This window comes from Spermophilus citellus (genome assembly GCF_964194105.1).
Source record: "Spermophilus citellus genome assembly, chromosome: 1".
Classification (NCBI taxonomy): Eukaryota; Metazoa; Chordata; class Mammalia; order Rodentia; family Sciuridae; genus Spermophilus; species Spermophilus citellus.
Genome location: NC_138182.1, coordinates 185,142,606 through 185,162,021, shown reverse-complemented (window position 1 = coordinate 185,162,021; position 19,416 = coordinate 185,142,606). Strand labels below are relative to the sequence as shown.

The 19,416-nt window shown below is 39.5% G+C and overlaps 1 protein-coding gene across 4 annotated transcripts in view; it reads left to right on the top strand.

Moving 5' to 3' along the window:
* SH3RF2 (SH3 domain containing ring finger 2) overlaps nt 1-19,416 on the top strand; it is a 132,585-nt gene that overhangs the window by 45,115 nt on the left and 68,054 nt on the right. For all 4 annotated transcript variants that reach the window (XR_014018911.1, XR_014018912.1, XM_081267331.1 and 1 more), the window contains exons 3-5: nt 7,936-8,205; nt 11,388-11,483; nt 18,029-18,352. Coding sequence is in view for 2 of the 4 variants with exons in the window: in XM_081267331.1 (XP_081123457.1) it covers nt 7,936-8,205; nt 11,388-11,483; nt 18,029-18,352 (690 nt within the window). In the remaining 2 variants the exon portion in view is untranslated. The remainder of the gene's footprint in view (nt 1-7,935; nt 8,206-11,387; nt 11,484-18,028; nt 18,353-19,416) is intronic.

The window sequence follows — 19,416 nt, the reverse complement described above, 5'->3', positions numbered from 1 at the left end:
GAAGGGAATAGGAGGCTCCTCCTGGAAGGGACGCCCTCCACTTCTGCACCCATTTTGTTAGCCAGAGTGGACACGCGGCCATGCCTGACTCCCAGACATGCCCTTCCTTGTTGTTGGCTAAAAGCTGAGATGTTAGCGTCCTCTCCCTCCTGAGCACTTCCTGGGATGAGGTCTGCCTTTGCTGTCAAGGACTGGAAGGAGAGAGAGGAATCAAAAATCACGAGGTTGTGGCTTCAGGACTTGAGGTTTGCCTGAGAGGGAAAACAAACACAATAAAACAAGACTGGCAATGTCCTCCATTTCCTCTATCCCTTCAAGGAAGAATTGTTCCGCCTTCAGTGTCAGAAGCTAAATACAGTAGTTCAAGCAATAAACAATAAATTGGGGCTATAACCTCATTTAACTCTGTGTCCTTCAGGTAGTGCTGGACCTGGGGTCTCAAATTTTATTGTCAAAGCTGTAGCTATCGAGTTTTGATTTGCTTTGATTTGGATGTCCCCACCAAAACTCAGGTTGATATTTGATTCGCATGGTGGTGTATTAAGAGAGGTGGGAACAGACGGGATGTTTAAGAGGTGATTGGGTCATGAGGGCTCTGCGCTTCTGGACGGATCAATGGATTCGTAGATTAATGGGTCATTGCGGGGTGGCTTTGTTATAAAAGGGAGCTGTCTGTGGCTTGTCTTGCTGTATAAATGCCCTCAGCCATATCATTACCCAGCAAGAAGGGCCTCAGCAGATGTCGAGCAGATGCCAATGCCATGCACTTGGACTTCCAGATCCACAAGCTAAATAAATTACTTTATAAATTACACAGTCTGCGATGCTCATGCAGGGACTCTGACCCAGGAAACAGATTCAGAGTTCAGCAGGTGGAAGAAGATGCAAAACACATTTAGGACAGCACACATGCTTTATTCAGTGGTGGCCACAGCCATTAGCCAGCCCCCAGCTTCAGCTTCAGCCACACCCGCCCCCCCCCACCAAGCCATTTTTGCCCCTCCCCTTAGCCCATTTCCATAAGTCCTTTTTATATGCAGATCAATCAAATAAGACTCACTGCCAACAGGTTACATAAGAGAGGCTCATGCTCACAAGTTAATGTTTATGACCTGGAGTCCATACACTGAATCACAGTGTTTCTGGCCTTGACTGACTGTACCACAGTCCGTTCCCAGCCCTGGCTACGCACTAAAGACATCACACAGCCCACCAGATCTCAGCCAGGGAACCTCACTACAGCCATTTTTTTTGGCCTGCCCCCACAGGGGTATTCAGTTCAAGTAACAGAAAACAGATGAAGACATAATCTTTCTCACTATCTCTAGTTCTGCTGCCTTCCCTAGCTTCTTTTGGGGAGGTATGGCTACTGGTTAAGAAACATCCCCAGGATTATGGTCCAGTCTTGGATTTGTACTATATTACCCTGGTACTCCAAGGCCCAGAGACTTAAGGTTCAGATCCAAGAGGAAGAATTGCTTCTTCTCAGTGTCTATCAAATCTCAAAGACAAGACCAGTTGCCCCTGAATGGCACATGTGTCTGTTCTGTAGCAATCACTATGCTGGGAATATTTGGGTCCTCTAACTGGCTGGCCTGGGTCACACAGTCCTGTAAGTGGTATCATCAGAGTGACTGACATCAGAGTGAAGAGAGAACAGGTACTTTCTCAGAAGGGGTTGCTTCGTAAAGCAACAACATAATTTTACTACCAAGATTTCTGCATATCCTGGTCTCTTATTTCTGGGTTCTTTGCATTATCCCTCCATTAAAACTATGACCTTTGTAGTTTCCAGACCCTACTGAAAAGACAAATGAATAGACAAATAACAGAAGAATTGAAGTCCTAAGTTTTTGGCATCTAAAAAAAAATAGCTTCTATTTGGATTATGTGCCGTTATGAAAAATACCAGGAAAAAGAGTTTGGGAATGACCTGATTGTGAGACTCCACACCATTGTACCTCCCTTGTCTCCTCACCCCTGCACCTGTAGCAACAGAAAACATTTATGAGTCATAAAAGTTGCGACCAACAACAGAGCGGGTAATAGCTGATGTGGAACTTGGCATCATTTTCCCTAGAGAGAACATTGGAGGACGGGAGAGAATCAACCAGCGCAGCCTCTTCAGGTGCTCAACTTTGATGTGAGGGCTCTGGAGTTCAATCACTCATGCTAATACAGCCAGCAGCAAGCAATTGCATTCACACTCTATTCAGATTTTGATTACAAAACAGCCCGAAGTGAGTTTTATGATGGAAAAACAGACTAGGTGATTTCAGCTGGATGAGAGACCATGAGTGTGATAGAAGCAGCAGGGCGTGGAGGTCAGATGCACCTGATTCCATCTTAGGTCTGCCACACATTGGCTATGTGACCTTGCCTGGTGGCACTTACCATCTCAGAACTTCTGTCTCCTAATCAGCAAAATAGGCTACTACCATCCCCCCTTCAGAGGGTTCTGAGGTCACATGAATGAGATATTAGATGAAAGCGCAGAGTGCAATAATGTAAGAAAAGTTTCCCTGGCCTGGCAGAACCCCAGTGAAAGTTAATTTTCCTCGGACTCGTCAGAGTCACTCTCTCAGGCTCCCTTCCTCTCTCCCTCTCTCTCACCTTCCCCCACTCCCTCTCCCTCTCTCCATCTCTTCCTGCCTCCCTCCACCCTTGTTTACTCCACCCCTGTTGTTTTCTATGAACACAGAACAGAGAATACCAGGGGAGAAATCATCCAAAATGAAGAGAAAGAAGATGAAGAAGTTCTTCATGGTTAAAGACAGATTTACAATTTACTTCCACAATACTAATCTGTGTTGAGGGGAGATGGACAAAAGATGGGGTAGAGATGAAGACTGTCAATGAGGCCTATCTCAAGGCGTCAATGTTTAGGCATCTTCGAAGGCACTGAAGCACTTCACATAATTCAGGTTTAAATATACTCTCTCAGCACTTGAAAAATCTTCCAGAAAGGTGAAGAAGAAAGCATGTTGGCAATTTACAAAGCTTGCTTCAAAACTCCACTGCCCCCATTAGAGCTAGAACCAGTAGCTTGAACCAGTAGCAGCAAACTTGGGTGGTAGGCTCCTCGGTTTATGCCCAAAAGGACTTAAATCAGAATAATATAATAAAGCAGCCTTATCAAGTTTATAGCAGCTCAGTTCACAATAGCCAAGCTATGAACCAAACTAGGTACACTTCAACAGATGAATGGATAAAGAAAATGTGAGATATATATATAATATATATATAATGGAATATTACTCAGCCATAAAGAAGAATGAAATTATGACATTTGCTGGCAAATGGATGAAACTAGAGACCAGCTAAGTGAAATAAACCAATCCCAAAAAATGAATGCCAAATATTCTCTCTGACATGCAGATAATAACCCATAACAAAGGAAGGTGGGAAGGGGAAGGATAGAAGTTCTAGAGCAGATTATGCTTAGTGAAGCTAGCCAATCCCTAAAAAACAAATACCAAATGTCTTCTTTGATATAATGAGAGCAACTAAGAACAGAGCAGGGAGGAAGATCAAGAAGAAAAGATTAACATTAAACAGAGACACGAGGTGGGAGGGAAAGGGAAAGAAAAGGGAAATTGCATGGAAATGGAGGGAGACCCTCATTGTTATACAAAATTACACAGAAGAGGTTGTGAGGGGAATGGGAAAATAAACAAGGAGAGAAATGAATTACAGTAGATGGGGTAGAGAGAGAAGATGGGAGGGGAGGGGAGGGGGGATAGTAGAGGATAGGAAAGGTAGCAGAATACAACAGTTACTAATAGGGCATTATGTAAAAATGTGGATGTGTAACCGATGTGATTCTGCAATCTGTATTTGGGGTAAAAATGGGAGTTCATAACCCACTTGAATCTAATGTATGAAATATGATATGTCAAGAGCTTTGTAATGTTTTGAACAACCAATAAAAAAAAGAAAAAAAGAAAAAAAACAGAAACACTAAAAAAAAAAAAGAAGTTCACTGGATTAGACAAAGTAGAATTAAGGGAAGGGAGGATGGATGGGAATAGGAAAGACAGTAGAATGAATAAGACATAACTTTCTTATGTTTATCTATGAATACACAACCAGTGTAACTCCACATCATGTATAATCACAACAATGAGATCCTAATTAGAATAGGTTATACTCCATGTATGTGGAATATGTCAAAATATACTCTACTGTCATGTATATCTAAGAAGAACAAATTAAAAAATAAATTAAGGAAAAAAACAAGTGGTAGGGATGTTTAACAAAAATGCAGCTACTTAAACTACTCCAAGAGATTCTGATCAAGTAGTTCAAGGATGAGGTCTGGTATCTGAATTTTTATCATCTCCCAGGATTCTGCTACATGTAAACCACAGACTTCATTTTGAGAAACACAAGTTTAGTGGTTACAAGTTTGGGCTTGAGGATAATCCTAAATCCACCACCTTCTAGCTTTGTGAATTTCAGCAACTTTTAATTTTTCTGATCCGCATTTTTCTAGTCTTTTTTTTTTTTGTAGTTGTTGTTCTTTTTATTTTTTTTAATCAAAAATAACACACAGTTCAAAATTTTTTGTAAGAATTAAATAAAATATATTGTAGAGTGTTTAACACAGGAAAAAATATTCAATAAACACTAACTAGGGATATTATCATTTTCGTGCAAAGCCAACCGTCTTGAATTATTTTTTCTTTACCTTTTCATTCTTATTTTCTTTTATTTTATAAATCCAAAAGAACAATACATTTAGCGAGATGGAAGTTTATGCAGCTTTCAGACAAAGTCTAAAGAGAAATAGTCCAAGATGGGTATAAGCAGCTCTGCAAGCCAGAGGCCTTCCTTCCCTGTTTAGGAGTGGCCCTCAAGATGGCAGCCAGAGCCCCAGGAACCATGCCTGCATTTCACATAGGAGGATGCAGGAAAAGAAAGAGAATATCAGTCTCCCTCAGTAAGGACACTTCCTAAAGATTGTTTACACTCCGTTGGCCAGAACTTAGCTACCACACAGGCTGAAAAATGAGAGTGACAGTATTCCAGGTAATCTTGCACCCCGAAAAAAAAATGTGTCTTGTATTACATTGAAAAACTGGCAAGAAGGCATATGGAAGGAATGTGGTTTCCCATGCACCCAGCTTAAGAATCCAGAGATTTGAGTTGTTCCCAGAATCCTCTGCTTTCATCGTGCTTGGACCATCTTCCTCAAGGAGAGGAGTCACATGGTTTCCTTAGCCTACTCAACTGGCTTATTTGCATCCTAAATTCCTTCATCTTTCACTCCTCACTCCCAGCTTCATTCATTTTCTACCGGTTTTATCAAATTTTAATAAGCAAGACAATTTTTTCATTGTAGAAAAATTAAAAATGGTTGAATGTGATGATCACTATTATCCAAAGTACATGTATGAAGACATGAATTAAATATAATATTGAGTATACAACACAATTGAATATACACAGCTAAACACTCAGAAAAAAAATTAGCATTCAAAAATCTGACAACTTGGAAATACATAACATGTTCGTGTACAGACATCTACCATTTTCCCTAGCATTTTACCTAATACATATATAATGATAACCTAGTCTACATGATGGTTTTTAAGTTCTATTCCACTTACCAGATTACAGATCAACATTAGCAATTTTAGTAACTGCAGAGTGATTCATTGTATGAGTATATTTTGGTTTATACAACCATACTCCTGCTCACAGCCATAATACCGTTAAGCCCTCAGGTACAAACATCTTGCTAACGTTTCCTCCAGTTTCCCCAGGATGAGCTGAGTTCCAGTGGTTTTCTAATTTCTAGGCTTACCTCACTGCATCCACAGCTCCACCATCCCATCAGCAAAGCAAGATTCGGTCTGATCTCTATCCTAAAGCTACCCAGAATTCCCTTTCCAAAGGAACATGTAGAATCAGAAGATCCTTGATGACCTGAATTAATGTCTCCCTGAACCCCTAACATGGCAGGACTGCCACAGCAAGAGAGGACTGCTTCATCCCACTGCTCCGAGAAGCACAAACAAAATATGGTCCCACATGCTACAAATTGGTGCAACCAATATGAAAAGCAGTATGGAGATTTCTTGGATAATTGGGAATGGAACCACCATTTGACCCAGCTGTCCCTCTCCTTGGTCTATACCCAAAAGACTTAAAAACAGCATACTGCAGGGACACAGCCACATCAATGTTTATAGCAGCACAATTCACAATAGCTAAACTGTGGAACCAACCTAGATGCCCTTCCATATGTGAATGGATAAAAAAAAAAAAAAAACAAGTGGCATATATACACAATGGAATATTACTCAGCAATAAAAGAGAATAAAATCATGGCATTTTCAGGTAAATGGATGGAGTTAGAGAAGATAATGCTTAGTGAAGTTAGCCAATCCCCAAAAAACAATTGCTGAATGTTTTCTTTGATATAAGGAGGCTGACTCATAGTGGGATAGGGTGATGGAGCATGGGAGGAATAGACGAACTCTACATAGGGCAGAGGAATAGGAGGGGAAGGGAGGGAGCTTGGGGTAATTAATGATGGTTGAATGTGATGATCATTATTATCCAAAGTACATGTATGAAGACATGAATTAAATATAATATTCAGTATACAACACAATTGAATATACACAAATTGAATACACTATGTATACAACCAGAGATATGAAAAATTGTGCTCTGTATATGTAATAAGAATTATAATGCATTCCACTGTTATACATAAATTTTTAAAAAGAATGCAAATAAAAAAAAACATATAGTCCCACATGACAGAAAGGATTAGGATTAAACCTAAATTGTTAGAACTTTCAATTTGCCAAACTGACTCCAAGCAAGATCAGAATGAGGCTAATTCTGTGTAGGGAAAGTAGTTTCAATTGGGGAAAAAAAATTGACTTAATTAATTATTTAGACAGGAAACTGATTTGACAAATGATGATTCACAAGTTGATTTAAAAAAAATCTGATGATTGATTTATGACTAATTATTTCTTTGTCTTGGTTGAGCTTCCTAATGATCCAAACACTCACAAGGTTTGCAATTCCTACAGAAGGTTGAAGATAAATGATGTTGCAATTGCTCTCAGAGAGAACTTTCTATTTCCAGGTGGTTTTCATCTCAATTTTCTTCCCATCAACACTGAGGAACAGGTAGAACTGATAACACTGGTCCTCCATTTTAAATGGTGGTAATAAATATCATATACCATTTTTAATACACTTTTTTCATATGGCAATGGATCTTTATTTTATTTATATGAGGTGCTGAGGATTGAACCCAGTGCTTCTCACATGCTAGGCGAGTGCTCTACCACTGAGCTCAACCCCAGCCCATTATACCATTTTTTGAGCATATATTATGTGATAGTCAAGATATTAAGTCTATTATGGGTATGTTTTATTCCTCACACCAACCTTAATAAGATAGGCATCCTATTATTAATACCCCATTTTTTATAAATGAATACACTTTTGAAAGAGTTAATAGCCATAATCACACCAGGGGAAAGAGGTGGAGCCAGAATTCAAAATCAGTATAGACCTATAAAGAGTCCCTGACTGACTCACTCAAGTTCATATAGTTTGTGAGTGAAACCCCCAACATGGTTCCTGGAATAGTGATTAAGAACAAGGGCTCTAGAATCAGGTGGCCCAAGTTCAGATCCTATGTCTGCCATTTCCTGGCTGTGCCACCTTACACAAGTTACTAAACCACTCTGTGTCTCAGTCACCACCCTATCTGATAAATAGGGATGATGAGCATCTATCTTAAAGGGCTATCTGGATTAAGTGAGACCACACACACACACACACACACACACACACACACACACTTAGCACATAGAATATGGCTTCCTTAAAGTTATTCATAGTATACTCTGTCCCACCAGCCTCTAAGCTACGTACCTGTTATTTTCTGTGCCACTGCAGGTGCCTCGAGCCAAGGCCTTATGCAACTACCGAGGGCTTAATCCTGGTGACCTGAGGTTCAACAAGGGTGACATCATTCTTCTTCGGAAACAGCTTGATGAGAACTGGTACCATGGGGAGGTCAATGGCATCAGTGGGATCTTCCCAGTCAGCTCCGTGGAAGTCATCAAGCAGCTGCCCCTGCCGCCCCCTCTCTGCAGGGCCCTCTACAACTTTGACCTGCGAGACAAGGATAAGAGTGAGAACCAGGATTGCCTGACTTTCCTCAAGGTAAGACTCTGCTGGCCACCACGGTCTTTGAGGACCCATAGAGACTATTGTAGAATCCAGAGCTGTTTGCTTAATATTTGCTGGTTTCTAAAAAAATATGTGTATTTTATATATGAATATACATGTAAGTGTACGTAACATATCTGTGCAAATATATGCATGTATATATGTACAGTAAGTGTGTATGTATAAATCAAACTGCATGGAAGTGAAATCTCTAGAGAAATCTACTAATAAGTGTTTAATAAAAAATTTTAAGCCTTTTTCTATTGCAAATATAAAAATAAGTATTCACACACTGATTCATTCTGAAATCACTTTTGAGCACTTATTCTTTGTAGGCACTGGGGATGGAGCATGAAAAAGTTGCATTTTCCATCATCATGGCAGAGTAATAGGAGAATTATGTGAACAAAAAATTACAGTTTTGATCATGTGCTATATGAAACTACAGCCCTACCTCTTTATTATGTATTCATAGTGGTATTCTTGCTGATGACCAAGTTATGGTCACCTAATTCCCCTTATCTACAACCTTCTATTTTGTCATAAACATAATACTGAAAACACTCTGAGCACACACAGTAACATAATCATACCTTTATACATAAATAACCTCTTACAAGATATGTTTTGCAAGCACATGAACTACCCTAAGATATTTTGGCCTCTTTTTTTTTTTCATTGTACGCTTCCCACCATTTACAAGTAATGACGGTTCTACTAAATCTAGACCACTTCAACTCTCTGTGTTCAGTGTTTGTTATTCCATAGATATACAGATTCTCATGGAAACCAAAGTAGGAGTTATTTTCACTCTTTTCTATTTATAAAAAAGATCAATAAAGATAAAAGAAGGAGTGCTGCTACCATAGCTCAAGAAGTCTTTGTTTGGTGAAATATCTGCAATCCAGTTCTACCATATATGAGAGTTACTCAACAGTCCCTCTAGATAACCTCACTGTCCTCTATATTTAGAAGTAGTTGTTTTCTTGGAACCTCAGAAAGAGACTCCTAAGGCAGGTCATTCTACAGTCCAAACTGCTAAATTGACACTTAGACTATAGTTGGAGGAAGGGCAGCTCAATTTCATGAACACTTATTGGGTATTTACTTTGTGTTAGACATGATTAAATACTGAGCTGTGGGGACGCAGAGGAAAACATGAGCTGGAAGCACTACCTGCTTCCCTGAGCCTCCCCAGAAATTTGCAAACAGGGCCATTTACTTCACACTTTCACTCATGCCTTGAGCCCATTCATATGCCAAGTCAGCCATTGGGGAAAAAGTAATCAATGTCCCTACCTTCCTGGAGCTGTGCCCAGGAGTCCAGAGAGAGCATTTGGTCAATTCTGGAGGACTGCGGAATGCTAAGGCTCCACTAGGAAGTCATACGGTTGTCCTAAACTCAGCATGTCCAAATTAAACTCAAGATCCTTGGGGCTGAGGTGGTGGCTCAGTGGTAGAGTGCTTGCCTAGCATGTGTGAGGCACTGGGTTCAATTCTCAGCACCACATATAAACAAATAAATTCATAAAGACCCATCAATAACTAATAAAAGTTTTTTAAAAAAAGATCCTTCCTCACAATGATGCTCCCTCCTTCATGCTTTTTCGGCAAGTGAATTGTATTTTCAGTCACACATTCATGTACTCATCCATGCTTGCATGTATTCTAGAAATATCTATTGGATACCTATTGCCTGAGAGATACCATGTTAGGTACTGAGAATAACAGAAATGAAAAAAAAACGGACACAGGCCTTGCACTCATGAACTTTATGTTCTTTTAGGATAGTCAGGCATTAAACAAATCATAACTTGAAATGTGTAATCGAAAATTGTAAAAAGATCAAAGAATGCTAAAAAAAGGGGGGAGAGTCTAATTTGGTAATGAATTTTAGATTTGGATTGATTTAAATTGCTTAGGATCATGAAGTGGTTCAGACAGCCCAGATGGTATATTCTTTTTTGTTTTGTTTTGTTTTGTTTTGGTACAAGAGATTGAACCCAAAGGTGCTCAACCACTAAGCCACATCCCTAGACCTTTTCTTTTATTTTCTTTTTTTCTTTCTTTCTTTCTTTTTGCGACAAAGTCTTGCTAAGTTGCTTAAGGTCTCCCTTTGTTGCTGAGACTGGCCTTGAATTTGCAATCCTCTGTAATCCCAGCCTCACAGTCACTGGGATTACAGGCAAGCAATACTGTACCCAACCCAGACAATATATTCTTTAGTAGATGAATATACAGGCTTAGATTGTTGAACGTGTATGAACATGTAAAGGTGTTCCTGATATAGTATTAAGTTCAAAAAATTATTGTGTCCTGTATAAAGTACAAGAATAGGCAAAATGAATTTACAGTACTAGAAATCAGAATAGTGGGTACTTTGGGCTCAGGAGCAAGAAAGGGCACAAAGGAGCCTTCTGGGTGCTGGTTCTAGATCTTTAGTTGAATGGGGTGGGGAGTTCATGGCCATAGTCAAATGTATAAATTCTTCCAAATTTTCATCTAAAATTTATGTCCTTTATTAAACACATGTACCTATGTTTTGAAAAGGTTTTTCTAAATCAATATGCTTATAGGTACATAAGTTTTCATCTTGATACAAAAAGAATCTGGAAAAAAATGTATGAATCAAGCTGTTAGCAATGGTTGTATATTTGTGGTAGAAATTTTTTCCTTATTAGACTTATCTGTATTTTCAAATATTTCTACAAATTTACAAATAATCTTTTGTAATAAGAAATATTTGAATAAAATTCAACTTACCTATTTTTGGTAAGTTGAAATGAATAGGTTTTGAAAGTCTTCAAAATGGGAATGAAATTCATTTTTCTTTTGCCAAACTAAAAGCATGTCTCCCTATGAATTTCCATCTTGATCTCCAGATTAATTTAAATGACAAGTCTGGATTCGGCTGGTGATTGAAATTATAAGAATTTCCAAGTTTTCCTATTAGATTCCATTGATCTTCCAAATTATTTCTACCCCCGTTGTAGTCTTGGTGACCTCAGTATTGCCCTTTATGGGGAAGTTGTATTTTAACAGGTAGATTTCCCAGATAAATCATGCAAGAGTTACATCGCTGTACCTCACACTATCTGAGACTCCAAACTGATCAGCAAAAGCTCTACAGCCTGAAACCTGAGAGCAAATGCTGACTGCAAGACTTTCTCTTTCAGGATGATGTCATCACTGTGCTCAGCCGAGTGGATGAGAACTGGGCAGAAGGCAAGTTAGGAGACAAAGTAGGCATCTTTCCCATCTTGTTTGTGGAGGTACGTGAGTATCAAGTCTATACCTGATTTGAGCTTACTCAGAAATATACATGTGCCCCCGGTGATGCCTGAGACCAACACTTACTTGACAGGAGGTTTATTTCAGAAGTAACTATAGTTTCTTTAAAAGATACCCAACTCTGGCAGTAGTGGGAAGAAATGCACCTCTTCTATTCTGCTGCCAAGAATGTAAATTGGTGAAATCTCTCATATCCAAACGCTAATAAATTCATACCAAGAACCTTAAAATATACACCTCCGTTGAGTCAGCAGTTCTACATCTGAGAGCTGATTGTCATGAAATATTTATATAAGTATGCAAACACATATGTACAAAAGATACAGAAATGTTCATCATAGCATTGTATATAATGGTGAAAAAACAAATAATCTAAATATCCACTGATGAGGCTTTAATGTTTAAAATTATAGTGATAGATATGTATATGCCTATTAAAAACAATGGTGGGGGATAATATTTAATATCAAGGAGTATTTGATATTATAGAAAAACTCATGATTTATTTGTTGAGTTAAAAAAAATTTTAATGAATGCAGAGTTTCAGATTCACCAGATGAAAAACTTCTGGAGATTTGATTTATAACTCTGTGAATATACTAATACTACTAAACTGTACACTTTAAGATAGTTAAGATAGTAAATTTTTATGTGTGTTTTGTACCACAATAAAAAAGCTACATGAAACTAGCTTTATAAATATATATGTGCATATAAATAGAAAAAGAACTAGAAGGACATGTACCAAAATATTAACAGTAACAATAAGTAGATGGTGAAATTCAGGATGATTTTCATTTTCTTCTGTCAGTTTGTATTCTAAATCCTGTGAAATGAGCATAAGTGTATTACTTCTGTGGGATTTTTTTAAGCTCATTTATTTTAAAAAAAATCAGGAAACATGCTAGGCCATCTATCTATTTCTCCAGAATAATAATATAACTCGTAGTCCCTGACCCCACTAGCCATGAGCCTCACCCTGGCTTGAAGCAAGTCACTACAAATTTAAGAGAGGTTTCATTGTTTAGCCATTTATTGGGTGCTTACTCTGCAGAAGCATGAAAAATGAGTTTTGGAGAGCTATGAAAGAAATTAAAGGTGTGGTCTCTCCTTCTAGAAGGGTGGGATGAAAACAGAACAGAGGCATCGTTTGGGGAAAGAGACCAATTCCTCCACTCATAAAAACTATAGCATTTGTGAGTGGATGGGAGCCGAGAGCTCGGGCTGGCTCTCCGGGTTCTCTGTACCTCTACTCCATCAGTGTTGAAGGAATGGACAATTAGAGGGACAGATGGGAAAGGGTCCAGAAAAGTTGTTCTTTTTACTGTCTCTGTCAAAAGATAATCTCATTTCTGATGCTCTTTTCTCTTGCTGGGACCCCTGCAGGCACATCCATCCAGTACTTTCCACCTGTTCACTCATTTTATAAGGCTCGGTTAGAAATCCACATTCTCGTGAAATTTCAGCAATTAGTTGAACACAATGGTTTCTTTCCTTTCTGAACACCTGACAGGTGTGTTGGTTGTACTTCACAAGCTAGCATAACAAACAGAACAGGAATTCTGTAAAAAAAAATGATAATAATAATAAATAAATAAATAAAAATCAGCTTGCTGAGCAAGTGAAAAACCTTGGATCCAATTCCCACTGAGAAAAAGGAATGAAGGAAAGAAGGATGGGGGGAGGAAGAAAAAAGTATATTGCTTAACAAATCCATGAATGAAAAACTATTTGAAGGTAGCCAGAAAAAAAAAAATTAGAGGACAAACCATCCAGTATGACCCTGTCCTAAAAACATTCAATCATTCAACTAATTTTTCAGTGGGAGCCTGCTATGTCAGGTCCTGTGCTAAGTTCCAAAGACACAGACAGATATGGGTCCCTACCTTTGGAGACTACAGAGTTGGATGTTCAGGTAACTACAAGTGTGCTAATGATGTGAAGAGTGAAGCAGGAGTAAATATGATGGGTCATCTTCTGGGGTGGGAAGATAATCAAGTGGTTGCTCTAACTTACCTTGGCTAGGGGATCAACAAGCCAAGATCTGACAGATGATTGGAGTTACATAAGTTAAGTATAGAGGGAAGAGCATTGGGGGAAATGGAGGTATCTTATGCAAGAGTCCTATAACACAAGGAAATGTAGTGTGTCTAAGGGACAAAAAGAATGTCAGAGCTGGAACTTAGAGAGTGACAGAATAACAAAAATTGAAACCATAGAAATAAATGGGAGGCAGGTCACTGATGGCTTTGTAAACCATGCTATAGAGTCAGAAGGGTCTAGGTTATGCTGCTGTAATAAATAGCACTGAAGTCTCCAGCTTAACAAAGAAAATGTTATTTCTCACCAATGGTGTTTATCAAAGGATGGTGAGAGTTTCTGCTCACATAGTCATTCAAGAACCCAGACTAGGTCATCTTATAACTGTACCATCTAGAACATGTGGACTTTTTCATCTCCACAGGAGGAAAAGAGTGAGTTATGTACCAGCAATTAAATGCCTCAGCTCAGAAGTGACACTTCCTACTCCCACGCATAGCCCATTGCCCTGAACTAGTCACATAGGTCCACCTGACTGCAGATTAGATGAGAAGTATGGAGGAACACATGGAATACTTGGGTGAATATCCTCTGTGCCATATCATAAGAAGTTTGGATTTGACCCAGAGGTCAATAGAAGCCTTGAAAGGTTTTAAGTGAGGCAGTGATTTCCTCAGAAATCACTTGTTACTTAATGGCTGTTCTGAATGCAGTGAGAAGAATATTTTGAAAAGGAGGGAGAAATAAAACAAAGAAACAAAGATACCCTTTAGGAGGCTATTGCATGGCTCAGTTAGCATATGATTGTGGCTCAGACTAGTACAGAGGAAACAAGTGAACACATTCAAGGGCCTCTTAGCAGATTGAACTCTAGAGATATGGGGATCACAGAAGTGGAGGACAAGAGAGAGAGGAAGTGGTCAAGAGGTGCCTCGCTTTCTGATTTGTGTGCCTAAGTCAGTGGTGGAGCCATTTGCTGGGTCAAGTAATCTTTGCTGAATAGAAACAATAATGATGACTGGGAGACAATGGTTAACTCTCCATAGACAGAGATCAGCTGTGATTAGTACCCAGCTGGACACATACGAAGTGTGGAAATTCTTGCATGATCTCCTGCATTCATAACTCTGGGGTGGGAAGGCACCACTGATTTTATTACCCATTTCTGAAACCCCCTTTTCCCAAAACTTTTACATTTAATGATTATTCATTTGGATACTCTCCCTACCACTTTACCTCTAAAATTAGTGATTACAAGAACCCTCCAAATTATCATCAAACTAGCCATTGCTTCATTTGTTCTCCTAATTGCTAGGAGGGGAAAAGATAATCAAGTGGTTGCTCTAATCTGGGAGCCTGCTTTTCAAAAATTACTTGAAATCTAAATGGAGCTTTTTAAAGCAGTACTTCAATTTTGACTCCAATAATTTCATTAAGACTAGCACTTGCTGAGAACTCTTTAAATAAGCTCTGAATTACCAGGGTTTTGCAAAGCGATCGGAAGGACGAAAGGCTTTCTTATGTGGGTGATGCATTTTTTTGACATCAACGGGATTTTTCCTATTAGTGCGTCATTTGATTTATTGAATTGCACCTGCATAAAAGGTGGTAAAGCAAACACTGAGCTTATGCCATTCTTGTCAGGACTTCTCCAACAGGGCCTGCCTGGGTTATTCGAACCTTGCTCAGCTCAGTGAACCTCAAGGATATTGTTTCAAATGAGTGGGTGCAAATCTAAGAGACCTGCAACCCTTCCCAGCTGAGCTATTAATCACACAGGCAAAGGAAAGGGCTGATGCAGAGACTCCTGGGACTCTTTGTCAATATTGTGATAGAAAAGCCAATGGTGGTACTCACCTGGGGGCAGAGCAATGAGATCAAAGCAGAAAAAAAAATGACTAATTATAGTTTTGGATGGCTGCAAAGAACATTACTTATTTAATTCAAAGAGTATGCATTGACCTCTTACTGGGTGAAGCATGGAGGGGCAGGTGCTCTGGGGATAAGGCATTGTCCCTAATCCAGGCTGCCATCAGAGCCTGCCTGAATAATTTCAGTAATTTTGAATTTGTTTTCTTACTTCTGTTCTAAAACTTCTCAATAATAACCATAATGAACTTTTTGGTTTATTTTATTTACATAAAGTTTGCTCTCTCTTCTTGGTGTCCAATTCTATAAGTTTTGATAAATGCATATACTTGCATAACCATAACACAAATCAAGATACAAAATAGTTCCAACACTTCCCCCAAGAACCCCTCATGCTGAAATTCCTTGCCCATCTTTTAACACCTGGCAACCTCTAATCTGTTTTCTGTTCCTATATTTTTCTTTTTCCATAATGTCATATAAAATGAGTCATAAGGAATATAACTTTTTGAGTCTGGCTTCTATCACTGCATAAAGCATTTGAGATTCATATGTTGTTTCATGTATCAGTAGCTCATGCTTTTTTGCCGAGTAATATTCCATTGTATGGATGTATCAGTGCTGGTTTATGTCAATTGTTAAAAGACCCTGGGGTTGTTTCCCATTGTTGACAGTTATGATTAAAGCTGCTTGATCCTGCATGCTTGAGAAAAGAGGATGGTAAGTTAGAGGCCAGCCTGGGCTATATAGGGAGAACCCATCTCAAAAAAAAAAAAAAAAAAAAAAGTTGCTATAAATATTTCCATACAGGTTTTGAGTGAGCATAAGTTTTTATTTCTCTTGAGTAATTACTTAAGAGTGACATTGCTGGGTCACATGCTAAGTATGTGTTTAACTATAAGAAAATGCCAAACTGTAACATGAGCTTCTAAAAACATAAATCAGATCATGTCGCTTCTCTATATAAATCCTGCCAAAGGCTTCCTATTACACTTAACATAAAATCGGAGCCTCAGAGGCGCTTAGTGATCTGGCCCCTGCCTCCCTCTATGACCCACTCTTTACCGCCTCCTCAGCTACTCTATTCCATCCTTCTGTCTCTTTCTCGTCTTTTCCTCAAACAGGCCAAGCTCCTTCCCTCTTTAGAACTTTCCCACTAGCTTATAATACTTCCACCTGGAATGTTCTTACCCCCATTTTCACATCATGTTATCTCAGCTTTAATGTCACCTTCCCAGAGGGTCTCCTTTGACTTCCCGGCCTACCACAGACACTTCCCTCAAATCTGCTCTTGCCTTGTTTAGTCGTCTACATGCTGACTCTGTCATGGATGTCACTCTCTCTAGACCTCCGCTTTCTTATCTTTAAAGTGGACATCATCTCCCCCCTACTTGAGTTTTTCACAGTAGTCAAGCTTCTCAAGGTGAAAATTATGTCTCTCTTCAAATTTTTCCCTCCAAGCTATTTAATCCTCTATGAATTGTCTTTTAAAAACTTCTTAAGTGGAAAATTTTCATCTTACCCCTGTAGTTGAGTTTCTAGATTAGAATGATACATGTGGATTTAGAAAACAACTGCTGGCAATTATAATAAAGGGGATTTAAGTCATTATCCTAAAATTTCCGTTAATAAATATGAACCTTGTCTTGTCAACCTGTTTCACATTTCCCAAGGAAATAAGCTCACCAGTGTTCCCAGTGAGTTGAGTACTCAAAAGATACTTGTGGGAATTGACCAATAGGGTAGAGAAGGCAGAGGGTAATTCAGTGATGTGCTGGAACTGGCTGGTACTAGAGCAAAAAAAAAAAAAAAGCAGGGTATTACATTTTCAGGAATTTTGTTAGTCAACTGGCAAGTTGGTAAACAGATCATGGCTTTTACTTTTTTTTTTTTTTTTTTTTAATGAGAGGTGAGTCACCAGCACACTGCTGACTGCAAGGTATAGAACAAGACAGAAAGTGAAGAGATGAGAGAGTATTTCAAGGAAGTCGTAAAAGACAATCAGCATAGAAATCAGGATCTCAAAATCATTTGCCTTCTGGTTCAAACATTTGTTAAATGTGTGAGTTTGAGCAACTTCACTCACCCACAAATGCTCACTATACAGTCATTCTGGGATACAGGACAGTATAATATATATATAAGGTCCTTGTCCTGGAAAGGCTCACAGGCCAGTGGAAAAAGGCAAGTCAACCATTTCAGTATGGAATGAAAAACTCCCTGATGGGAAGCACAGTGGCTGCTGGGTCCCTGAGAAGGCTGAGCAGCCCCCTCTGGGGGTCCGGGGGTGGGATTCGGAGATGACTAAGGCAGGCAGAATCCAGGAGGTAAAAAAGGCTGAATGCAACGGGGAGAAATGGGTAAAGGAAGAGTACTCCAGATGGGGAAAGAGTATCGCGGGTCACTTTTAAACCTGTGGACCACAGTAAAAATACCTACTTTGCAGGAGAGCTGTGAGATACTAGCACGTTGATAAAAGGTGAGAGCTGTGAAGGGACGGCCCTCTGAAACAGTGACCAAGGTGGCACCTAGCCAGGCATCAGACTAGCTTAGATGGGACTTCACTACCACAGAGATCAGAAAAATTAATTTCTCACGGGACCTTCTGTCTTTTCAGCCAAACTTCACCGCAAGACAACTGCTAGAGAAGAACAAAGGGCGCCCGTCATCCCGCACAAAAAACCTGTCCCTGGTGAACTCATCTTCCAGAGGCAAAGCGACCAACACGCCCACCCTCCGCAGGGTCCCAGGATCCAGGAGGAAGGCACCAGGACAGTTTTCCATCACAACAGCCCTGAACACCCTCAACCGGATGGTCCACTCTCCTTCAGGGCGCCATATGGTGGAGATCAGCACTCCAGTGCTCATCAGCTCCAGCAACCCCTCTGTGATCACCCAGCACATGGAGAAGGTGGACTTCCCTCCCAGCTCTGCAGCACAGGTAGGAAGAGATCCCTGGGAAGAAGGGAAACTTGGAGGTAGACAAGGGATCCACCCTAGGTCACAAGTGATATTTGATGCTTAGTCCTTGCTAAGCATCCGTAACCCATGAATATTAACTAACGTAATAAGTATTGCATATTGGAACTGTGTATGTGTTCTCATTTCATCCTTGAATAGCCTGTGATTTAAGTGGTAGTATTATTATCCCCATTTTAAAGACGACGAAACTGAGACACAGAGAGCTTAAACTACTTTTCTGTTCCATGCTAAGTGCAATCCCATGACTCCTGTCCCTTTGAGAACTTCTCCCCAAGGAGATGATGGCTCCCATTTTCCGGAAATGATTTTGTCTTATGTCAGACTCACTGTCCCATCCTCGAGCAACGTATTAGGTATCACAAAGAAAGAATGCAAAATATCTACACATGACTGAGTGTTCTCAGGACTGACCACATAGGTTTGTGGGACCCAATCCCAAATGAAAATTCAAGTCCCTTGCTCAAAATTTATTAACAATTTCAAGATGGCAAGAGCAGATCATTAAACCAAGTGATAGCCCTGAATGTCTACATGGGTCACATACACATGAAGCCGGTGATTTCATATGGCGCACCTAATGAAATAATGCATGTAAAGTACTTGGCCCAATGATTCCTGGCACATACCAAGCTCCCAGTAAGCATGAGCTCCTAATACTATTTCTATTGTTTAACCCTGGTCACTAAGTAGCCCACTGAAGAGAGATAAGTCAAGGTGCATTGTGGCAATCCAGAAGCTGAAGTACTTCTATCAGAATGTGGCTATTTAGGTTGAAGGGCACTTTAAAAGATGAAGGAGCAGAGGCATGAAGCAAAGTAATTAAGAAGAACTGCATGATGGGTGTTCAGCCGAAAACACTCTTTGGAACCACGCAGGTGGCAACTTGAAAGGACAAACCACAACTTGCTCTGATATATTTTTTTTTAAGAAGCTGTAAATCTTGTTTTCAAACATGAATTTCTACCTTGGGATTAGATGGCTTAATTGGACTCTAATCCCTTTTTAACAAGACAAGGAGGAAGA